The 18,159-nt window shown below is 38.3% G+C and overlaps 2 protein-coding genes across 2 annotated transcripts; both read left to right on the top strand.

Moving 5' to 3' along the window:
* Positions 1-461: 461 nt before the first annotated feature.
* Positions 462-6,365, top strand: LOC115917960 (carbohydrate sulfotransferase 11-like). The gene is made up of 4 exons (XM_030985370.1): positions 462-752; positions 2,129-2,277; positions 4,044-4,126; positions 4,728-6,365. The coding sequence occupies exons 2-4, from the start codon at positions 2,160-2,162 to the stop codon at positions 6,033-6,035; spliced, it is 1,509 nt and encodes a 502-aa protein (XP_030841230.1). The 5' UTR covers positions 462-752; positions 2,129-2,159; the 3' UTR covers positions 6,036-6,365.
* Positions 6,366-13,620: 7,255 nt separating this feature from the next.
* On the top strand, positions 13,621-17,000 carry LOC115918666 (mucin-5AC-like). Its single transcript, XM_030986404.1, has 3 exons — positions 13,621-15,554; positions 16,007-16,068; positions 16,636-17,000. Exons 1-3 carry the CDS (start codon positions 13,621-13,623, stop codon positions 16,998-17,000), a joined length of 2,361 nt encoding a protein of 786 aa, XP_030842264.1.
* Positions 17,001-18,159: the final 1,159 nt, after the last annotated feature.

An 18,159-nucleotide genomic window follows, 5' to 3' on the forward strand; every position in this document is an offset into this window, starting at 1 on the left:
CCTCCATTTGAATTTTAAATTTGTGTTTATGTTTTTTTCATCTCTCCCTCTCCCTCCCTCCCTAGCCCCTTCTCTCTCTCTCTCTCTCTCTCTCTCTCTCTTTCTCTCTCTCTCTCTCTCTCTCTCTCTCTCTCTCTATATATATATATTTCTTAATTTTTTAAAATCTGTTCTTTATTTCGCGCGCTCTCTGTGTGTCTGTCTCTCTCTGTCTCTATCTGTCTCTCTCTTACTCTCCCTCTCTCTTTCTGTTTTGTATCGTCCTTTCTTCCCCCCTCTCTCTCTCTCTCTTTCTCTCTCACTCTTTCTCTCATCTCATCTCAGTTTAACCATGGTATGTCCATGGTTTAACATTGGCTGCCATAGGGCCTTTGCTTCGCCTTATAATCTTTAGATCAATATTTCAACTATGCTGTTATTTGACACATTACGTAAGCGGGCCATTGTCGAACCTTGAGAGTCGAACCGGTTATTGATCTGACTACATTTCGTTGATGTGAACGTTCCTTCTGGAAGACATTCGACCTGCACTTATACATTTCACAAAATATCAATGTACATGCAGTAACATCAGACGATTTGGACCTGAAAGTAACATCGATACGATCTTAAAAGTGACGTTCAAATTCGCGCTCTTTTCGAATGTCGCCATAAAGTTATTGAATGATAGACATGAATGAGCATCTGTCGTTTCACCGAGTGTAGAAGTAAAACTTTGGTAAGGCACATATTTTGGTGAAAGTGCTGACGTGGTAAGTAATCTTTATCACTGTCGTGTTTTTTCGATGACCTCAACATCAAGTACTGTTTAATATATAGGCCTAAGTGAATTTATTTTAATTTAAAACATGTTAACAAAAGTGCAGAAATCCGTTTTTTTAACAGGAACTGCCGGAAGAGATATGTGTTAGTCTAAGAATAAGTTATGATGAACAATTTTTAAATGGTAGTACTTTATTTCAATCAAACTAAATGTGAACGATTGTATTGAGGAGGGAGGTAAGTACATGTAATGAAAAATGTTTGTCAATAAAAAGCAATCTCGATTTAAAATGTGGACATTAACAATCGTCAAATTTCTTGGAAGGAAATAGAGATGGCTATAAAGAAAGCAAAAAGAAGACTGTATAGTTGATTGATGAATATTTGCACAATGTGTTGGAGTCTTCAGAATAGTCAATTCTTTCTTGCTGAAGTTTTCCAACTTTATTGTTCCAAAAAGAGGGACTGAAGTGTCAAGTGATATTATTAAAGTTTTTTGTTTTTTTTAATGAATAGTGGCAACCAGATCGACGCGTATAGCGAATGGCCAAATCGAAGGGGGAAAAAGAATGAGAGAGGGGAAGAGTTTGTGGGGTGTTCTTGTGCGTGTGTATATGTGGGGAGTGTTTGTTTGTGTCCGTCGAGAGACAAAAGGAGAAACAGAGACGGTGTAAAGAAAGAAAACCCAGATGTCAAAGAGCATGCAATGATGAATGACCTTTCCATTATATCCCCAGGTAACCGCAGTCGATATACTAATAGGGTCTGCTCCTCTTCCTGTGGGCCCTGCAATTATTACCCTATATAGCTGGGCCAAATACACCTTGGGTCGAAAGGGACAAGGGGACAAATGCGGGTGAAACACCTTGACCAAGGACGTAATTAGCACTTAGCGAGGATTGAATCGGGGACCTTCTTGAGTGTCAAGAGCATTGACCAATAAACCACGGCGCTCCGGCCGACATGATGGTCCCAAGAATCCCTTTATACACAGGGGTCCGGCCGTTCCCTTGCATTTCATCCACAAACAGTCATTTTAAATATATACATTTAACTACCTATCAAAATGTTAAATTATGCTTGTACACATTATATTTAATTCCATTTTTCCTGATCTCATGTTATTATCTTATACTTGCATTGTATTTTACCTGCACTGTGAAATGATGTAGCAGTCTGTACAATTCAGTCTATGACTGCTATTCATGTCTTTAATAAACCTTGATTGAATTGAATTGAATTGAATTGAATTGAAACATACAGAAGGCCGTAACGTCCCCTTCATTGGCTCCGAATCCTTTGCTACACCACCGGTTACAACAACTGAAAATGATATAACAAATTAGTTTCATTTGACTTCTTACAGGGACTGTACAGATCATAAAGGATTCGACACCATGCCCGTCCCATTTCTCAGGATGTGCACCACACGATGCAAGCGTCTCTGGACTCTAGCAGCAATGGTCATCACAGCCTTCCTAGTCCTCTACGCCGTGATGTCTCTCGGAGGAAATGGTAAGCAATCAAACTACTTTAATACAAACTATTTGTATTGATTGAAATGGACAGAACTTTGGACAATTAAAATGGAAACGTTTTCGGCAAAGAATTCTGAAAGTGAGGACTTTTACTGACTGAAGGACTGGATTAGAACTCAGTTCACATAATTTTGTGTGATAAACTGCTATTTATACATGGGTAGCTTTCTCGCCACCATTTTTTAACTGTTCATTAACGCCCATATTTGAATATATTCATGCAATTTGCGTATTGATTATGTGTAGATAGTTGGTTTATTATTATTATTTAATTTCAATGTTTTATGCTCTATTGACATCCCCGTGGAAAATATAAAATTAGTTTCCTCTTCTTCTCCTTCTTCTTCTTCTTCTTCTTCTTCATCATCTTCTCTTCCTTCTTCTTTCTCTCCCTCTTGTTAGCTAGGAGAGGAGTTATTGTGTGAGTGCATGGCCCTTATCAAAAATATACTATCATGTTTGTCTTGCACATCACAGATTCACTCGTTTCTGAACTTTATATACGAAATAGATTCAGTTTACTTGTCAGCTTTAGTCAAGCCTCCATGTACACTCTGGGTTAGTCAACATGAAGCACCATGAAGTGTTTCGCTGGATGGCAGATCCAGGATACTCTGGTAGCTGATAGGGGTGGGAGCACACAACCATTTATTTTTTTCAATTTATTGTCCAATATTGGAAATTTTGTTTTGCTCACAATTTACAAACGTACCAATAATCAAAATAAATTTACATACATAATATATATCATATACTTTGACATAAGAAGGCAAAACAGAAGGTCATCAGCCCATGCTCCTTTTTTTTTCTTTCTTACTTTTCTCCTCAATTCCCTCTTTTTCTGGGCCGGGGGGGGGGGGGGAGGGGGCACGTCCTCCTGTAGTCTATGTTCTGAGTAACTGACAAGTCTGAACAGAAAAATGTATTATGTGACCATAAATTATTACAATTTTTACCAATTTATCTAAGACTCAAGGAGCTTGAATATTAAGCGGGTTGGAGGGGACCCATCCGGCCCGTCTACCCTCCCCTTTTTCAAACCAAAGTGAAATACCGTACAAACATTTAAGGATGTTGACCCCCCCCCCTCCCCTTTGTGGTGGTGACTTTTTTCTTGTCAGATTTTTAAAATAAATATTGCCCCACCCATTCCCCTCTTTTACAAAGTCCCTGATCCGCCCTTGTTTACAAGTTCACTTATTCTTAAAGGTAATACAAAGTTTTGGTATGGAGTCATGAATTTGGTTCAAATGAACATATTAGAAGCATAATTACGCGATCCTTCAATATTCAGTGATCGTTGTCGCGGTTGAAATCGAGTCTACTGTTATGAAATTGTAAATAATAAACTCTTTATGTTGTATAGCTCCCTCTCAAGGTCAAGCTATTAATTAAGCTATAAAACAATGTTTCTTGACTAAAATCGATTAATTAGCTATTACCGTTTGGAAATTATATATCACAACTACATATTCTGAGATTTTCATGGTAGCAGCTACCATTATACGGTCGTAGGCGCTATTTGAAATTTATCAAAATTTACCGGGAGCACCGGTAAATTTTTATATTTAATTTTTCTCAAAAGCAGAAGTGTTTTAGGGGTCAAATTTTCTAGTGCTTATAATATATCCACAGGAGCATCCAAATATATCAAAATTGTAAAGAATCACCATCCACCCAGTTTTCAAAATTTACCAAAACTTTGTATTACCTACATCTTTCTCTGATCTTCTTTTACCTCAGATGAGAGAGATGATAAGCAAATGGGGGTTGTAATGACCAGAAGTGAAGGCGATCTCACGCACATAAAACCTCAGGAAATACTGGTAAGAGAGTAATTAGAATAATTAGAATAATAAAAAATAATAACAATAATAGTACTACTACTACTACTTTTACTACCACTACTAATACTAGTATTAATAATTACAATAATAATATCAACAACAACAATAATAATGAAAATAATAATATTAATAATGATAACAAGAAGAAGATTAGAAGACTATATTTACAGCAGTAGTAGTAATAGGTAATCATACAAATGTTATTACTGATAATAATGTTGATAATGATAATTTTAATATAATAAAAGTGAAAATAAAAATGATAATAAGTGATATTGATAGTTGCATTTTATTTACGATGCGCATATAGCTGTTTCAAGGAATGCTCAGCTATCGTTATTAGTAACAGTAACAGCAGTAATATTATAGTGGATGTTAGTATCATTACTATTAATATTATTATTATTATCATTGTTATCATTATTATTATTATTATCATGATCATGAACATTTAATGATTATTATAATTATCATTGTCTTAATCACAAGACTTATTCTTTTCATCATGTAGTAATAGTATACATGTACTTGCTATTATTCCTTATTAGCCTTATCACTGCACTAATTTCTATCATTTCAGGAAAAGGTTAAAGAGGTAGTCGAGACAGACGTAGAAGGAACACAAAATATGAATATAAAAGAAGATGAAGGCGAACTTAACGACAAACTGTTTGAAAATACTGATGAAGGAGGAAACGGCGCAGAAGAACAGGATGATGAAAGAACTCAAGAAATTTTTGGTTGTGACGCATGTGGAGAGTTCGTTGAAGATGTGGATATTCCCTTTGAAATGACAACCAGACGGATTATAGGAGAACAAACTAGGATCGGAGGGTACGGACTTGGCGATGAACCACAAGCGATTGGGATGAACCAAACTTTCAAAATTCTTACACCAGAGGAGAAAGAGCTTCGGAGACAGGAGAGAGAGAACAAGACTTTAGCGAGAGCAGCAGAAAAGGAGCTGAGAGAAGCACTGCGGATAGAAACAAGGAACAACAAGGAAATTGCTCGGGTCGAGGAAAGGAAGCGACTGGAAGCATTGACCAACATCACGCACTCTCAGAAGAAGCGGAAGCTAAGGTTGGAAAATTCCTGCGGAAAGTCTGTTTACCTCAAGTACCAGAACTTGCTGTACAAAGACACCCTGCGGCACTTGTTTGTGGTGGACAGCCAGAAACTGCTGTTCTGTTATATTCCAAAGGTTGGATGCAGCAACTGGAAGCGCATCCTCATGGTTCTCGCTGGCAAAAGGAAAATGATCGACGGTATCACTTCTAGAGAGGCACACTCACGGAATGGTTTGACTCACTTCGGCTCGTTGTCCAAGGCCGACCAGTTCTACCGGCTAAAGAACTACCGGAAGGTCATGTTCGTTCGGGAACCCTTCACGAGGATCATATCAGCATACAAGAACAAGTACAAGGATCTTAACGTGTTCCGTCTAGCACCGGAATACCTGAAGCAGGTCGCTCGAAGGATTATGAGGAAGTACCGTCCTGGAGCCACTCCGCGAGATCTAATCACCGGTGAAAACATCACCTGGGCAGAGTTCACAGATTACTTGGTCGATCCTGCAGAGCGCCCTCAGTTTGACGAGCACTGGAAGGAGAGCTATAAGCTCTGCTCTCCCTGTAAGATCAAGTATGATTTCATTGGAAAGCTTGAAAACATTGAAAAGGAGGCAAACTACGTCTTGCAAAATTCAAACTTTACTCTTAATCTAACTTACCCGAGTTCTACAAATAGTCACCCAACAAACAGTGCTTCGTTGAATATAAGTAATTTTTTTGATAGTTTCTCCAAAGAAAAAGTACAGGCGCTTTGGGATATGTACAGAATTGACTATGCCCTCTTCGATTATGAAAAACCATCATTTGTGCCTTAAAGATAAAGCCCCGTGCACATTTAGGAACTTCAGAGTAAATTATGAACGAAATGAAATGAAATGAAATAAAATGAAGTTATAGTTGCCATTTTAAGGTAATATTTACATTAAAAAAAAAACATTTTGTTTATTGTACAGTAAGTATATATAGGCCAATTTCTCAAAGTGGGAACATAAAAGTAAAAGGCAAAATTAAATTTCATTTCCATCTCCATTGCAAACTTCATGCCAAGCATTTGCAGACACCCATATGGGAAACTTTTGTATTTAAACCAAACCAAAAATGCTGCACCAATGATCGTCCATAGTATGAATGGTGTCAATTAGCCTAATAAAGAAGAAAAAATGTTCCTTAATTTTCTTTTCACTTTTCACTTCTATATCACCTAATTAAAAAAAAAAATGAGAAGAAGAAAACTTAAACTACTCTGAATCGCAAAGAACCTACAAATAATTATGATAAAAAATAAAGGTCACAAAACCATGCAGCATACATTAAGGGCTTATCCAAAATAATCAGTAAATCCTTCCCATGTAGCCTATAGCTATATGTGGAGACCTACTGCTAGATTTCCAGATTTTTCTTCTTTCCAAGCATTCAAACAGGCGGAGGGGGAGTGGGGAGGGTATACCCCAGCACCATCCTTCGATGCGCGGCATTCGCCACCAACGTTGGCTCCCACATTGCTTGTACCAATAACTTTGCAAGTTTATTGATTTTTTTTCCCCCGAGCATTCAAACATAGAGGGCATATACCGTTTACTCCTTTTGCTGGTCCTCTCCTTTGAGGTTGAATATCTGATTTTACCCAAAATTTTGCAGCTGAGTTTGACAATGCGTATATACATGTATGTTCTTTTTCTACCTCCCCTTCCTCTTGCTCTTTTACTACTACTACTACTACCACCATTACTACTACTACCTCTACTGCTACTAATACCACTACTACTGCTACTACTACTACTACTACTACTACAACTAATACTACTACTACTACTACTACCACTACTACTACAACTTATAATACTATCACCACCACTATTACTACTACAATGTACTACTACTACTACTACTACCACTACTACTCCTACTACTACTACTACTACTACTACTACGATTACTACTGCTACTGCTTCTTCTTCTTCTCCTTCTTCGTATTCCCCTTCTTTTCTTCCTTACTCGGAGCCCGGAATCGGAGGCTTGTTCTCCTTGTACATTTTTAAAACTTGATAATAATTTTACTGAATAATCAAAATTCATATCACTTCTTTTCAGAAGAGTATGATCATGGAGATCTCCATGGTATGATGTTGTACAAACTTTGTTACATTTATTTAGTCTTTTCTCATTTAAATTATCTATTTTTAATATTGTCTGTCATATCTACACTTCTCTCGAAATATATACCTTGCTATTTTCTGTACGTGCTTATACTTAAATAACGTTATCTACCCATAATGCTTTACCACTCTACAGCTTGTAAGAATCTTAATTATTTGATGTAAATGAACTTCAATATGACCGTATGTCTATATGAGAATTTAAGTTATTTTAGGCCTATGTTATCCTCATTATCGATCACTAATAGTGATGTCGGGTTTACCGAATTGATATGGAATACAGTGGTAGATCCAGGATTCTCCGGCGGGATAGGAGGGGGGGGGGGGGTGGAGGGCACACTTCCAAATTATTAAAGCTCAAAAGGCCATCAGCCCAAGCTATCCTTTTCTTCACCATCTTCTCCCCCCCCCCCCTCTTTGCCGCCCCATGGATCCGCCACTGATACACATTCATCGATAAACCCATGGCACGTGGAATTATTGTCTAATTCAGATTTTGATAGTACATGTTTGTCAAATTATAACATGAGTATTTAAATTTTCATGAATTGGTTTCTTGTGCTTGTGATTTATGTGGTCATGTTCGCTCTGGTGTTATCAGGAGCTGTGTTTCGTTCGTATGCTAGAGAAGTTGCAAATATGAGAACCTTTGATATTTTTATGTTTTGTTTGGGAACCTGTCAAGAGAGAAGAAGGCAAGAGAGCAAGATCCAAAATGGAAGAAATAAAGAGGGAGAAAGATAGAGGGAGGGAGAGACAGATAGAGAGAGAGAGCGAGAGAGAGAGAGGGAGACAGAGAGACAGAGAGAGATATATTGAGAGACAGAGAGAGACAGAGAGAGGCAGAGAGAGAAAAAGAGAAAGAAAAAGAGAGAAAGAGAGGAAAAGAGAGGAGAGATAGAAAGACAAAATTGTGGAGAGGTGACGTAGAAAATGGGTCTAGCATTTAAAAAAAAAAAGTAAATAGGAGTGATCCGAAAGTTATTATCTTGGTTCGCGGGAAAAGCAAATAACGAGAACAGATTGCAGGCGATCGATCAACAACACACCCTTTTTTTAATTATGGAAATGAGCAAATCAGGAGAAAGCGAGCATATATGCAATATTTCTAAAGAAAAGACACCATTACATCACGAGAACGCACACCATTAGCACTCGAAATGTACTCATAAATCCATGTTTGGTTTACGATTTCATTCTTCATTTTTTTTGGTTATTCGCGAACGTTTACTTTTGATTAAGCTTCTCCAGGATCAAACTTTGTTACAGGTTTATATATTCTACGTTTCATTGTTACAATTGACATGTTCGGCAAACTGATAACAAAAAAGGTGAAACGTCGTCACATTGCATTCCGAGATTCACAAGATTTTTGAGGGGATCTTAATGCCTGTCACGTTTGTTGTAGTGATTGCCAAAATGGACTGGGTTGCTTTAGACCTTTCCGATGCTCCTCTCTGAAAAAACAGTGTGAAAGAGCGGTAATTATATGTGCTAAATTACGTTCATAATTGATAGTGATTAACAGTGGTAGAAATTCGATCGTGTTTAATAGCACTGGACAACATCTATATCGATAAAGTGAATACAGTCTTCGAAGTTAATTGGATCAGCTCTTCTAATAGCCATAGATCATGCAGATAATCTTACTAGTCGAATGAAAGAATTGTTCTTGAAGAAAATACAGATTTCCGACGAGGTGAATGATTTACGAAAATCAATTGAAAGTAAAAACGTTTGCATTATCAATACCAAGATTTTCGTATGGATTTTCTCTATAAAGTCAATCAACGGAGAAATGTTGTTTTGTAATGATGGAATTTACGACTGGAAATTAAAAGGAACAACGAAACGAATTCCATAATGACTTGAACTCCTTATGGAGTTATCGTCGAGGAGTTCTGCTACGTACATTCGTATGTCTTGCCACCGCTACATGAGATTTTACGTCCTTTTGCTACTCGTCGCCATCTTGTTAACTTCAGTAACGTTTGTGTTGTTTGGATCAGGAGCGTTTTCATCAAAGGAAAGAGAGCTTACTGTTAGAAAACGAAGTGAGTAGAAGTTTTAAATGGATTGCATTGCTGCACAACAATGATTTTCATTCAATTCTAATTTATTTTATGTGTTACCTAAATGAATTTAACTTGTTATCAATCTATTTTAGCTTATTCAGTTTGTTCAAAAGAAAGAATAATATCGACCTGTTCCTTCCCAGAAAACAAGGAGCATGACAAAATGTCCATGTCTGACATAATATCAGCACAATATAAAATTGGCGTTTGTATAGTTTTCTGAGAAGTGATGATGAATTTCGTAATCTAGCCTCTGTACGGAACGTGATAGCTAATTTTTTTATGAGAGCCAAAAAAGGGTTTTAACAGATCTGCTGAGAACTAAACGAGTTTACGCCCTTCTGGCTGTCAACATAAATATATACATTTACAATTACTATTTTCCAGTCGCTTGAAAAGCCCAAAGCAAATTGGAACACATTCACGGCAATTTCAAATTTCTCATGATCAATCGACTAATATGCCAATTTTGATGCGACTGCTCATCAACATGCTACTCATGTCGAATATATTGACTTTTCTTCACGTTTATTTTGGGCGTCGCGATCTAAGCAGGCAGCAACATATGGTGCTAGGTAAACAATATCGCAGTGACGAGCTCGGCTAGTATTGTTGACATGCCTTTACAAATGCTTCAAGAATCTTTTCCAAGTGCATGTACTCAAACAAATGTGATAATCATTTTAATCCACGACCGCAATAAATAATGCGTAACAAACTGACTGCTTATTTCGAATGCTTTTTGGTTCAATGTTCAAAGCCTCCACTTTTTCTATCTGGTTCGATCTGGTGTTATCAGGAGCTGTATAGTCACTATAGGCGTGAAATATGTATTCTAGAGAAGTTGCAAATATGAGAACCTTCGATGTTTTTAGGCATTGTTTGGGAACCTGTCAAGAGAGAAAAAGGCACGAGAGCAAGATTCAACATGGAAGCAATAAAGAGAGAGAAAGATGGAGGGAGGCGAGAGACAGATAGAGAGAGAGAGCGAGAGAGAGAGAGGGAGAGAGAGAGAGAGAGGGAGACAGAGAGACAGAGAGAGATATTGAGAGACAGAGAGAGAGAGACAGAGAGAGAAAGAGAAACAGAGAGAGAGGGGGGAGAGAGAGGCAGAGAGAGAAAAAGAGAGAAAGAGAGAAAGAAAATTGTGGAGAATCTTTACTGAAATCTAATACTGAAAGAAAAGAAAAACAAAAAATTTCTTTGTTTTGTACGCTCGGGAATTGGTAATGTATATTAATCAAAAGTACAAATAGTTGCATATTTTATAGATCGCATGTTCTGGAGTTAAGAATAAAACCTTCGTTACTGCATTTCATTATTTCAATCTGCATGCCAGCTGGGACGCATAAGGGGCAGTAAGTAAAAGTAGCATTATGCATAAGCATAGGGCTTGTATTTAAACTGCTATGAAACAAATATTTTGAGGGATGAATTTTTGGACAATATTCAAAATTTATATAACTTTTGTTTTGAATAACCTCTTTTTATTTTATTTTGAAATATCACAAGGCTCCTTGCCATGTAACTCGTCCATATCATCTGTGGTAAAACTCGTCCAATGCGCGTCGTCCCCAAACGATTGTTTCCTCGCTTCTTTTGTGTGTGACGTCATACCAGACTGCCCCGACCAATCGGATGAGAGCAACGCGACGTGTCGAGGAAGTAAGATTTCATCATTCGTTTCCATTTAAGTTTGAATACAACCATTTTGTTTTCACTTTTTAATTGGCGTTTATATGCAAACGGAACCACCCAAATAAACCAATAGCAGATGCTCCTGTGAGGATGTCTTGTTTGAGTGACTCTCGTCTGAATTCTGAATGCCAATCGGTCGGATATATTTATATCAATCAGTATACACTCGATTTGTGATAATTACAGCTGTCAACGAAAGAAAAAATGCCGTTGTTACTAAAATAATTCATTAAGATATTGAAATAGGCTCCCATGAAATTTCAATCTCATTTGCTCCGAAAAAGAAGAATAAAATTCCTTTAAGGTTAATTTCTAACACTGACCAAATACGTAACATATATGTCGGATCCAACACTATTCCTAACCATAACCAATTGGCAGCTTCACCTATCTGAAAGATGAATTTCCAGAATTTTTCCATAATATTGTTTTAACTATATCTCCTGATTATGATATTTCGAATGACCCGTCTCCCTCTCTCTATCTCTCTCTCTGTCCTCATAGTTCCTAGTTGCGACGAGCAAGTTGGCGAGACGTGTTTGAACAACGGTTCCTGCGTGTCCCATCCTCGTACCACCAGTCGTGTGGCATACCACAGCTGCAAGTGTACATCAGGGTACACGGGCGAGTACTGTGAGGTACTAGCACCTACAACTACTGAACCACCCACTACAACTCTTGACCCATCTACCACAACACTTGAAACGACCGCAGCTATGACCACAAGTTCTGATATTTTGTCTACCGCGACTGATGGAGTGAATACACCGTTGTCTTCATCTTCGTCAACATTACAACAGCTACCGTCGGGAAGAATGGGAACGGTGACTGAAACTACTCTTGCTTTCACGGACAGAAAAAGAACTACGACACCTTTTGATGATGGTTCTATTACTACCGTTTCTACCCGTTCTCCATCTGATGTTACTGAATCTCCAGATTTACAAGACATCACCAGTACAGCTGCCACAACTGCACCTACAACCACAGCGTCATTATCAACATCAACGACACCATCAACATCAATGATAACAACGATCTCCCAAACAACTGATGTCGGGCAACCTCAAGTACCAACTACAAACTCTAACCCTTCCAGGATCACGGTAATATCTTTGACATCGCCATCCGTATCAACGTCACCATCGGTTTCGACATCAGATGCGGAGGAAGACGTGTCAACCACTGCCTCGGATGAGCCATCGACATCCTCAGATGGTTTCACTGATGATGTGACCAGCACCACGACTACTGATGTATCCCTAGAGCCTACAGGAGAGGTCTCATCGTCATCGACCACAGTGGCCACGGTTACGTCGACCACACTCATTAGTACTACGTTGCTTTCTACAACAACCCTCCAAGATACAAGAACTCCGAATAAACGTATGTGATCAATAAAATGCCATTACATATCTATTTTGTATTATTCTTTCAACATGATAATAAGATATTAAATTGCATTGTAGGAAACAGTCAACACAAACGTGAGACCCTGTTCATCGTTTGGGGAAAGAATCATTCTCAAAAAGCCATTCAATTAAAACAAAATCAATGAAATTTGCCAAGGTTCTCCTATTAAAATGCAGTTATCGATGCATTTTAGTTACTTTATAAATTTGAAGCCATTCTCAAATGTGATCTTCTCATTACTGTGTATCAAAATGCTAGTCGACCTTTAGGGCATATAGTAATACTTTATCGCAATCAATCTTATGTAACGTGAGCAAACAAACTCTTTCAAACTCTTAATTCTAACAAGCTAACTTTCTCGATTTCATGCTTATTGTCTGTTTATCTAGTATCATTTGTTTGTGATGAGGTGGATCTTCCACTCTCTGTTGTGGAATGTGCGACGCCCAATGAGTGCATCATCAGCATCTTCGTGTGTGATGGGTTCTCTGACTGCAGTGATGGATCCGATGAAAGTCCAGCGACGTGCCTTGGAGGTAAAGACTTTATACATTTTCTAGAAATCGTGAGATATACTCTGAAAGTTTTATATCTCAAAAACATTCCAGTGTCGTGCATGCCTCTACTACAATGCTTACTAATAACGACCCGCAAGCTTGCGAGAGGATTATCCGACATGGGAACGTCTATAACATGAAAACGGCATCCTCGTCATTAAAATTCAAGGATTGAGTTCATGATGATGCAATAGTTCGTTAATAAGCTCTTGTGGCAGAAGCATTCATAAATCGGAATGAATAATTAGTCTATGACAATTTTTTTCTTTCGATTTTACAGAACCTGCTTGTGACCAAGCACCAAATGATACGTGCGGAAATGGAGGTACATGCTTTTCGAATCCCTCGACAAGCAAACGGGTTGCTCATGTCACATGCCTATGTACACCTGGATTTACGGGTGACAGATGTCTCCAAGAAGCAGTTATCACTACCACGCCATCACCGCTGTTATCATCTACGCTGTGGACCTCAACATTGATGTCAACTACCCCGTCCGAAATGTCCACAGATGAGGGTAGTTCTGCGACGGCGCTTGTAACACAGGATACCGAAGGCACCCAACCTACCTTCCAGTCTTTAACAACAGAAAGAGACATTACAGTACAAGGTGTCACGACCCGTGATGTTAAGGTCTCTATGTCTACGTACCTCATATCAACTCCCGCCCTTCAGACATTGAGCGATTCTCCTGCCACAGAGGAGCTCACGAATGGAAACACAGAGGGCATGACATCGTCAGCAGATGGAACACTTGGGACTTCATATGTGACAATCACTGATGAATCGACGAGCGATGTCTACACCGCAAATACAGCGACAGCAACGATGTCTTCTAGGACCACGCAAGATGTGCCCACAGACACAGAACCCGGTTCAGATTCACCGGGCACACCTTTAGATGTCAGCGAAATTATCACCATTTCTCTTCCTTTGACTACAGACATGGAAACTCCAACATGGACACCAATGTCCGCACCCTCTACAACTGATATACCAACAACTAATGAAGATGTCGAGCCGCTTGTGACTGCCATGATCACTGATTATGTTACAACGGAATCTGATGTTCCAATGACAGTATCGGTAACAGAGGTTATCACTATCATGGTGTCTAATATTGAGGAGTTTACTACGAGCAACTCAGATATTACAGCTGTTGCAGAATTGAGTACAGAATCAAGTGTTGTTACTGGAGAGGTTTCAACCCAACTTACATCTCTTAAAACATCTGCTACGACTCTTGCCACTTTGGGACCTACTCAAACCATCAAAGATACGGAAGGAGAAAGTACAGAAACAGTAACTGTCCAAGGTGAAACCACAGAGTTATCAACAACTGATGAAACACAATTATCAACGGATAAATCGAGCATGACTACTGGCGTAACAGAAGCAACGAGTAGTACGTCTGTCACTTCTGAATCATTCCCAACTATGACTACAACCACCTTAGGGGACTCGCATTCATCAATAGATACCATGACATCTACCGGATCCGATTCCTTGACTTCCACAGAAGATAACACGACTGGTGTTATGATTACCGAGGTCACGATCGAAGGAACCGTAGCGTCAACCACTTCCTCAACCACCATAATCACAACACTCGACCTCGAAGAAACAACACAGCCGACATCGGAATGGAGTCCTACTACCGATGGCTTCACGCCAAGTATCACTTCAACTTACAAGACGACCCTCTCAACGGAAGAAGGACCAGATTACCAAAGTACAACAAATGAAGCCGCTAGTACTCAAAGTGATACAACAACAATATCTACAGAAGGATCGGATTATCCAAAGGCTACAACAACTGAAGCTACTAGTACTCAAAGTGATACAACTACACTATCTACAGAAGGATCGGACTATCCAAAGGATACAACAACTGAAGCCACTAGTACTCAAAGTGATGCGTCTTCTACCACCGTTCCGCGATCACATGAACCGACTGAAACCCAGGTCACCCAATCCATCAAAACGACAACCGAGGACACTGTCACACATGCAGCTACAACTCTGATGTCAGGACATGAAACTACAGATCACGCAGAATTCCCTACAGCATCGGTCAAGATATCGTCGACGTCACCATCATTGTCCACGTCACCAGTAGAAACAACAAAGTCGCAGACATCAACTACCACTAGGGACGAAGACGATGACCCGAGCACGCCTTCTGGAACAGCTGAAGGTCCAACCGTCATCACTTCGAGGTTAGGGACCTCAAGGTCGTTTTCAACGACTAACACGTCATCCACGACTACGGGGGAAAGACAAGCCTCGTCCGACAGTGTCGTGCTGATAGTACTGTCGTCAATAGCTGCCATGATCTTCTTCTTAGTCTTCTGCCTGGTCATCTTTGGGTGTTGCATCGCCAGGAAATGGCGGGAAAGAAACTCCTATCCGGAGGATGATCAAATGCCACTAAGGTGAGTGACCCATGTCATTGCGATGTTAATGTCTTCTTTTTTTAAATATTATGTGTACTATCTGAAGAAGTGTAAAGTCTTTGTCTTATATTTCAAGACGAATTACATGCATTTCAAGACATAGATTAGATTTGATTACGAAAATGTACAGGTGAAAATAGAATTTTTTTTTTTTTTTTGGGGGGGGGTGTCAAAGTCAAGAAATTAATTGAATTTCCTGTGTGCTTACTGAAAGCCAACTTTCAAACTTTAAATGAAAAGGAGACTGGTGCAAACAATAAGGTAATGCCGTTTGATTTGAAACGAGGGCAAACAAGCGTCCGATCGAAAGATTGTATAGGTTATAAATCATATACTGACAATTAACCATTATTGAATGTTCTCAAACATTAAGACGACTAACCAAGACATGTTTAGGAACGACATTAACTGTGATCTTTGTCACCTTACAGATCCCTGCAAACATATTCCCGACAGAGTAATCGAGGAAGGAAATACGGCCAACATTATTTGGGTAAGAATCATCGGAACATATTGAATATTAATGCAACCACAAACAAAAGTTTATTAACTTGATAAACATCAGTCACTGTAAAGCCACTAGAAAATAGGTGACTGAAATATGAAAATGAGAACAATCGTTAAAGATATGAGGAAAGACAGCTTACTTCCTCTCTGGTATATTCGTTTCTAGTCTACTATTCATGATTAACGACCATCTCCTCCTGCACTTGTTTTTGCACAAATCCTGAAATACTTCACATGCTAAAGCTCATGACGAAATAAAGAAACATCTAACCGTGGCAATACTCGTGTACGAAGGGTTATACGTGATATTTTTAGACATTTTTTGACAAAACTGTCACTTTTATTCAATATGCAAGTCTTCAACATGAAATTATCTTTTGATGGATTTATGTGAAAAGTTTAGACCTTTAACATAATGAACAATGATAATTGCATGAAATTGGGAAGTCTACTTTTGTCTGGAAGAATTTCATAATACACACATGATCAAGTATTTAGCATTTTTTGTTTTTTTGTTAAGCAATTTAATCCGATCCCACATTTTACCCCTCAGAAAACAACAAGCCGAGTTTCGCCCATCGCTTAAATCCATTCCAGTCGACCAAACTCGACAACGAATACGACATTCACGACGATTCCTCTCTCTACATCCCGCCATCGACCACGCTTTCGATAATCAACGACTACTTTGAACAAATGCACGGTGTCTCCAACGACAGCCTCGAACCCGATACTAATGAAAATGATCTACGGTATTTTAATGAACCGCACGATAAGGAAAAGGATTTCGAAAGCGAGAGTTTTGAGATGGGGTTTTTCCCGGATACCGAGTACTGGATGCCGTCGAGTGCCAGTGAATTAGCGGATACTCCGTATTATATCACCGATGATGCACCTTTACCGGTTACTCATGTCTAGATATAGGTTACAATTAAACCAAAAAACCACGTGACGAACTGTGGACCAATCACACATGTGTATCTGTAAGAGCTCTCTAATCTTTACAAATTTGTAGCGATTTTTAGAGGGCATTCTCTATTATCATGATTATATCACCAACGATGCACCTTTTACCGTTTTCTCATGTCTAAAAATATTACAATAAAGAAGAAAAAGCAGGGATTAAACGAATTTTCCGTTTTAAATACAAAATGAAACCCTTGTCTTTGCCCACGTATCCAGGCGTTAACATTTGAAAGTATAGGCAATCCACTAAATGTGGTGAAAAACATTGTATATTAGTAATAAGATCTTACACTTTCTGGTCTACCCATTACTAATCTTAGATTATGATTTTAACTTTCAGATGACAGGAATCTTCCCTCTAAATATGGAGAAAACCATATTTGTCGTCATGTTCGTTAGACTTAGAGTAGAAAATGTGCGATAGTTTTTATATCAATTGTGTTATTATTTTAGCCATTTGATGATAAAAATGATGATTATTCAGACACTCAACCCCTACCCACGCTGCCCTAAAATAATGATAATAATAATAATTTTGTGTATGATTTAATTGTAAACTTCATCCCTTCGCTCATACTAAATTGTAGGATCATGCTAGACATTAAAAATACAATGTGATGACACAACTTTATTAAACAGACAAAATTGTTTTTATTACAGTTGATAAAACATCACTCTAACATACATGAGTGTTACCCCTAAGTCAAATAGAATATCCAGTATGTTGAAACGATCATGCTAAATTACATATGTTTTTACTTTTTACATACTTATACAAAACTATCCTTTCTCATATTTTACTGAATTAGCATCTACATGGTAGTACTTCGTGAAAAAATATATAACATTTTTGCAAAAACACTGTAGTAAACTAGTTAAAGGTACTATTTAAAATTATTAAGAGAAAATTGAATTTTTCTGTGGGCACAAAGTTAATTCAAAATACTGCAAAAATGCAAAAGAAATTTCAAGAATCTCTTGTAAGAGTAAAATTCTGTAACTTCACTTTGCTGTTCACAACTTTCCATTGAAGTCCATTTAACAAGACAAAAATTGGCAGTAAATTCATTACCTACAAAATAATTTCCCAATGAAATCATATGGCTCTTCA

The sequence above is a fragment of the Strongylocentrotus purpuratus genome, unplaced genomic scaffold, assembly GCF_000002235.5.
Source record: "Strongylocentrotus purpuratus isolate Spur 01 unplaced genomic scaffold, Spur_5.0 spur5_scaffold_15, whole genome shotgun sequence".
Lineage (NCBI taxonomy): Eukaryota > Metazoa > Echinodermata > Echinoidea > Camarodonta > Strongylocentrotidae > Strongylocentrotus > Strongylocentrotus purpuratus.

Coding starts and splice junctions, on each gene's coding strand:
- LOC115918666 (XM_030986404.1), top strand. CDS start 13,621: ATGTCCACAGATGAGGGTAGTTCTGCGACGGCGCTTGTAACACAGGAT. Junction 15,555..16,006: donor GATGATCAAATGCCACTAAG/GTGAGTGACCCA, acceptor GTCACCTTACAG/ATCCCTGCAAACATATTCCC. Junction 16,069..16,635: donor ATACGGCCAACATTATTTGG/GTAAGAATCATC, acceptor TTTACCCCTCAG/AAAACAACAAGCCGAGTTTC.
- LOC115917960 (XM_030985370.1), top strand. CDS start 2,160: ATGCCCGTCCCATTTCTCAGGATGTGCACCACACGATGCAAGCGTCTC. Junction 2,278..4,043: donor GATGTCTCTCGGAGGAAATG/GTAAGCAATCAA, acceptor CTTTTACCTCAG/ATGAGAGAGATGATAAGCAA. Junction 4,127..4,727: donor TAAAACCTCAGGAAATACTG/GTAAGAGAGTAA, acceptor CTATCATTTCAG/GAAAAGGTTAAAGAGGTAGT.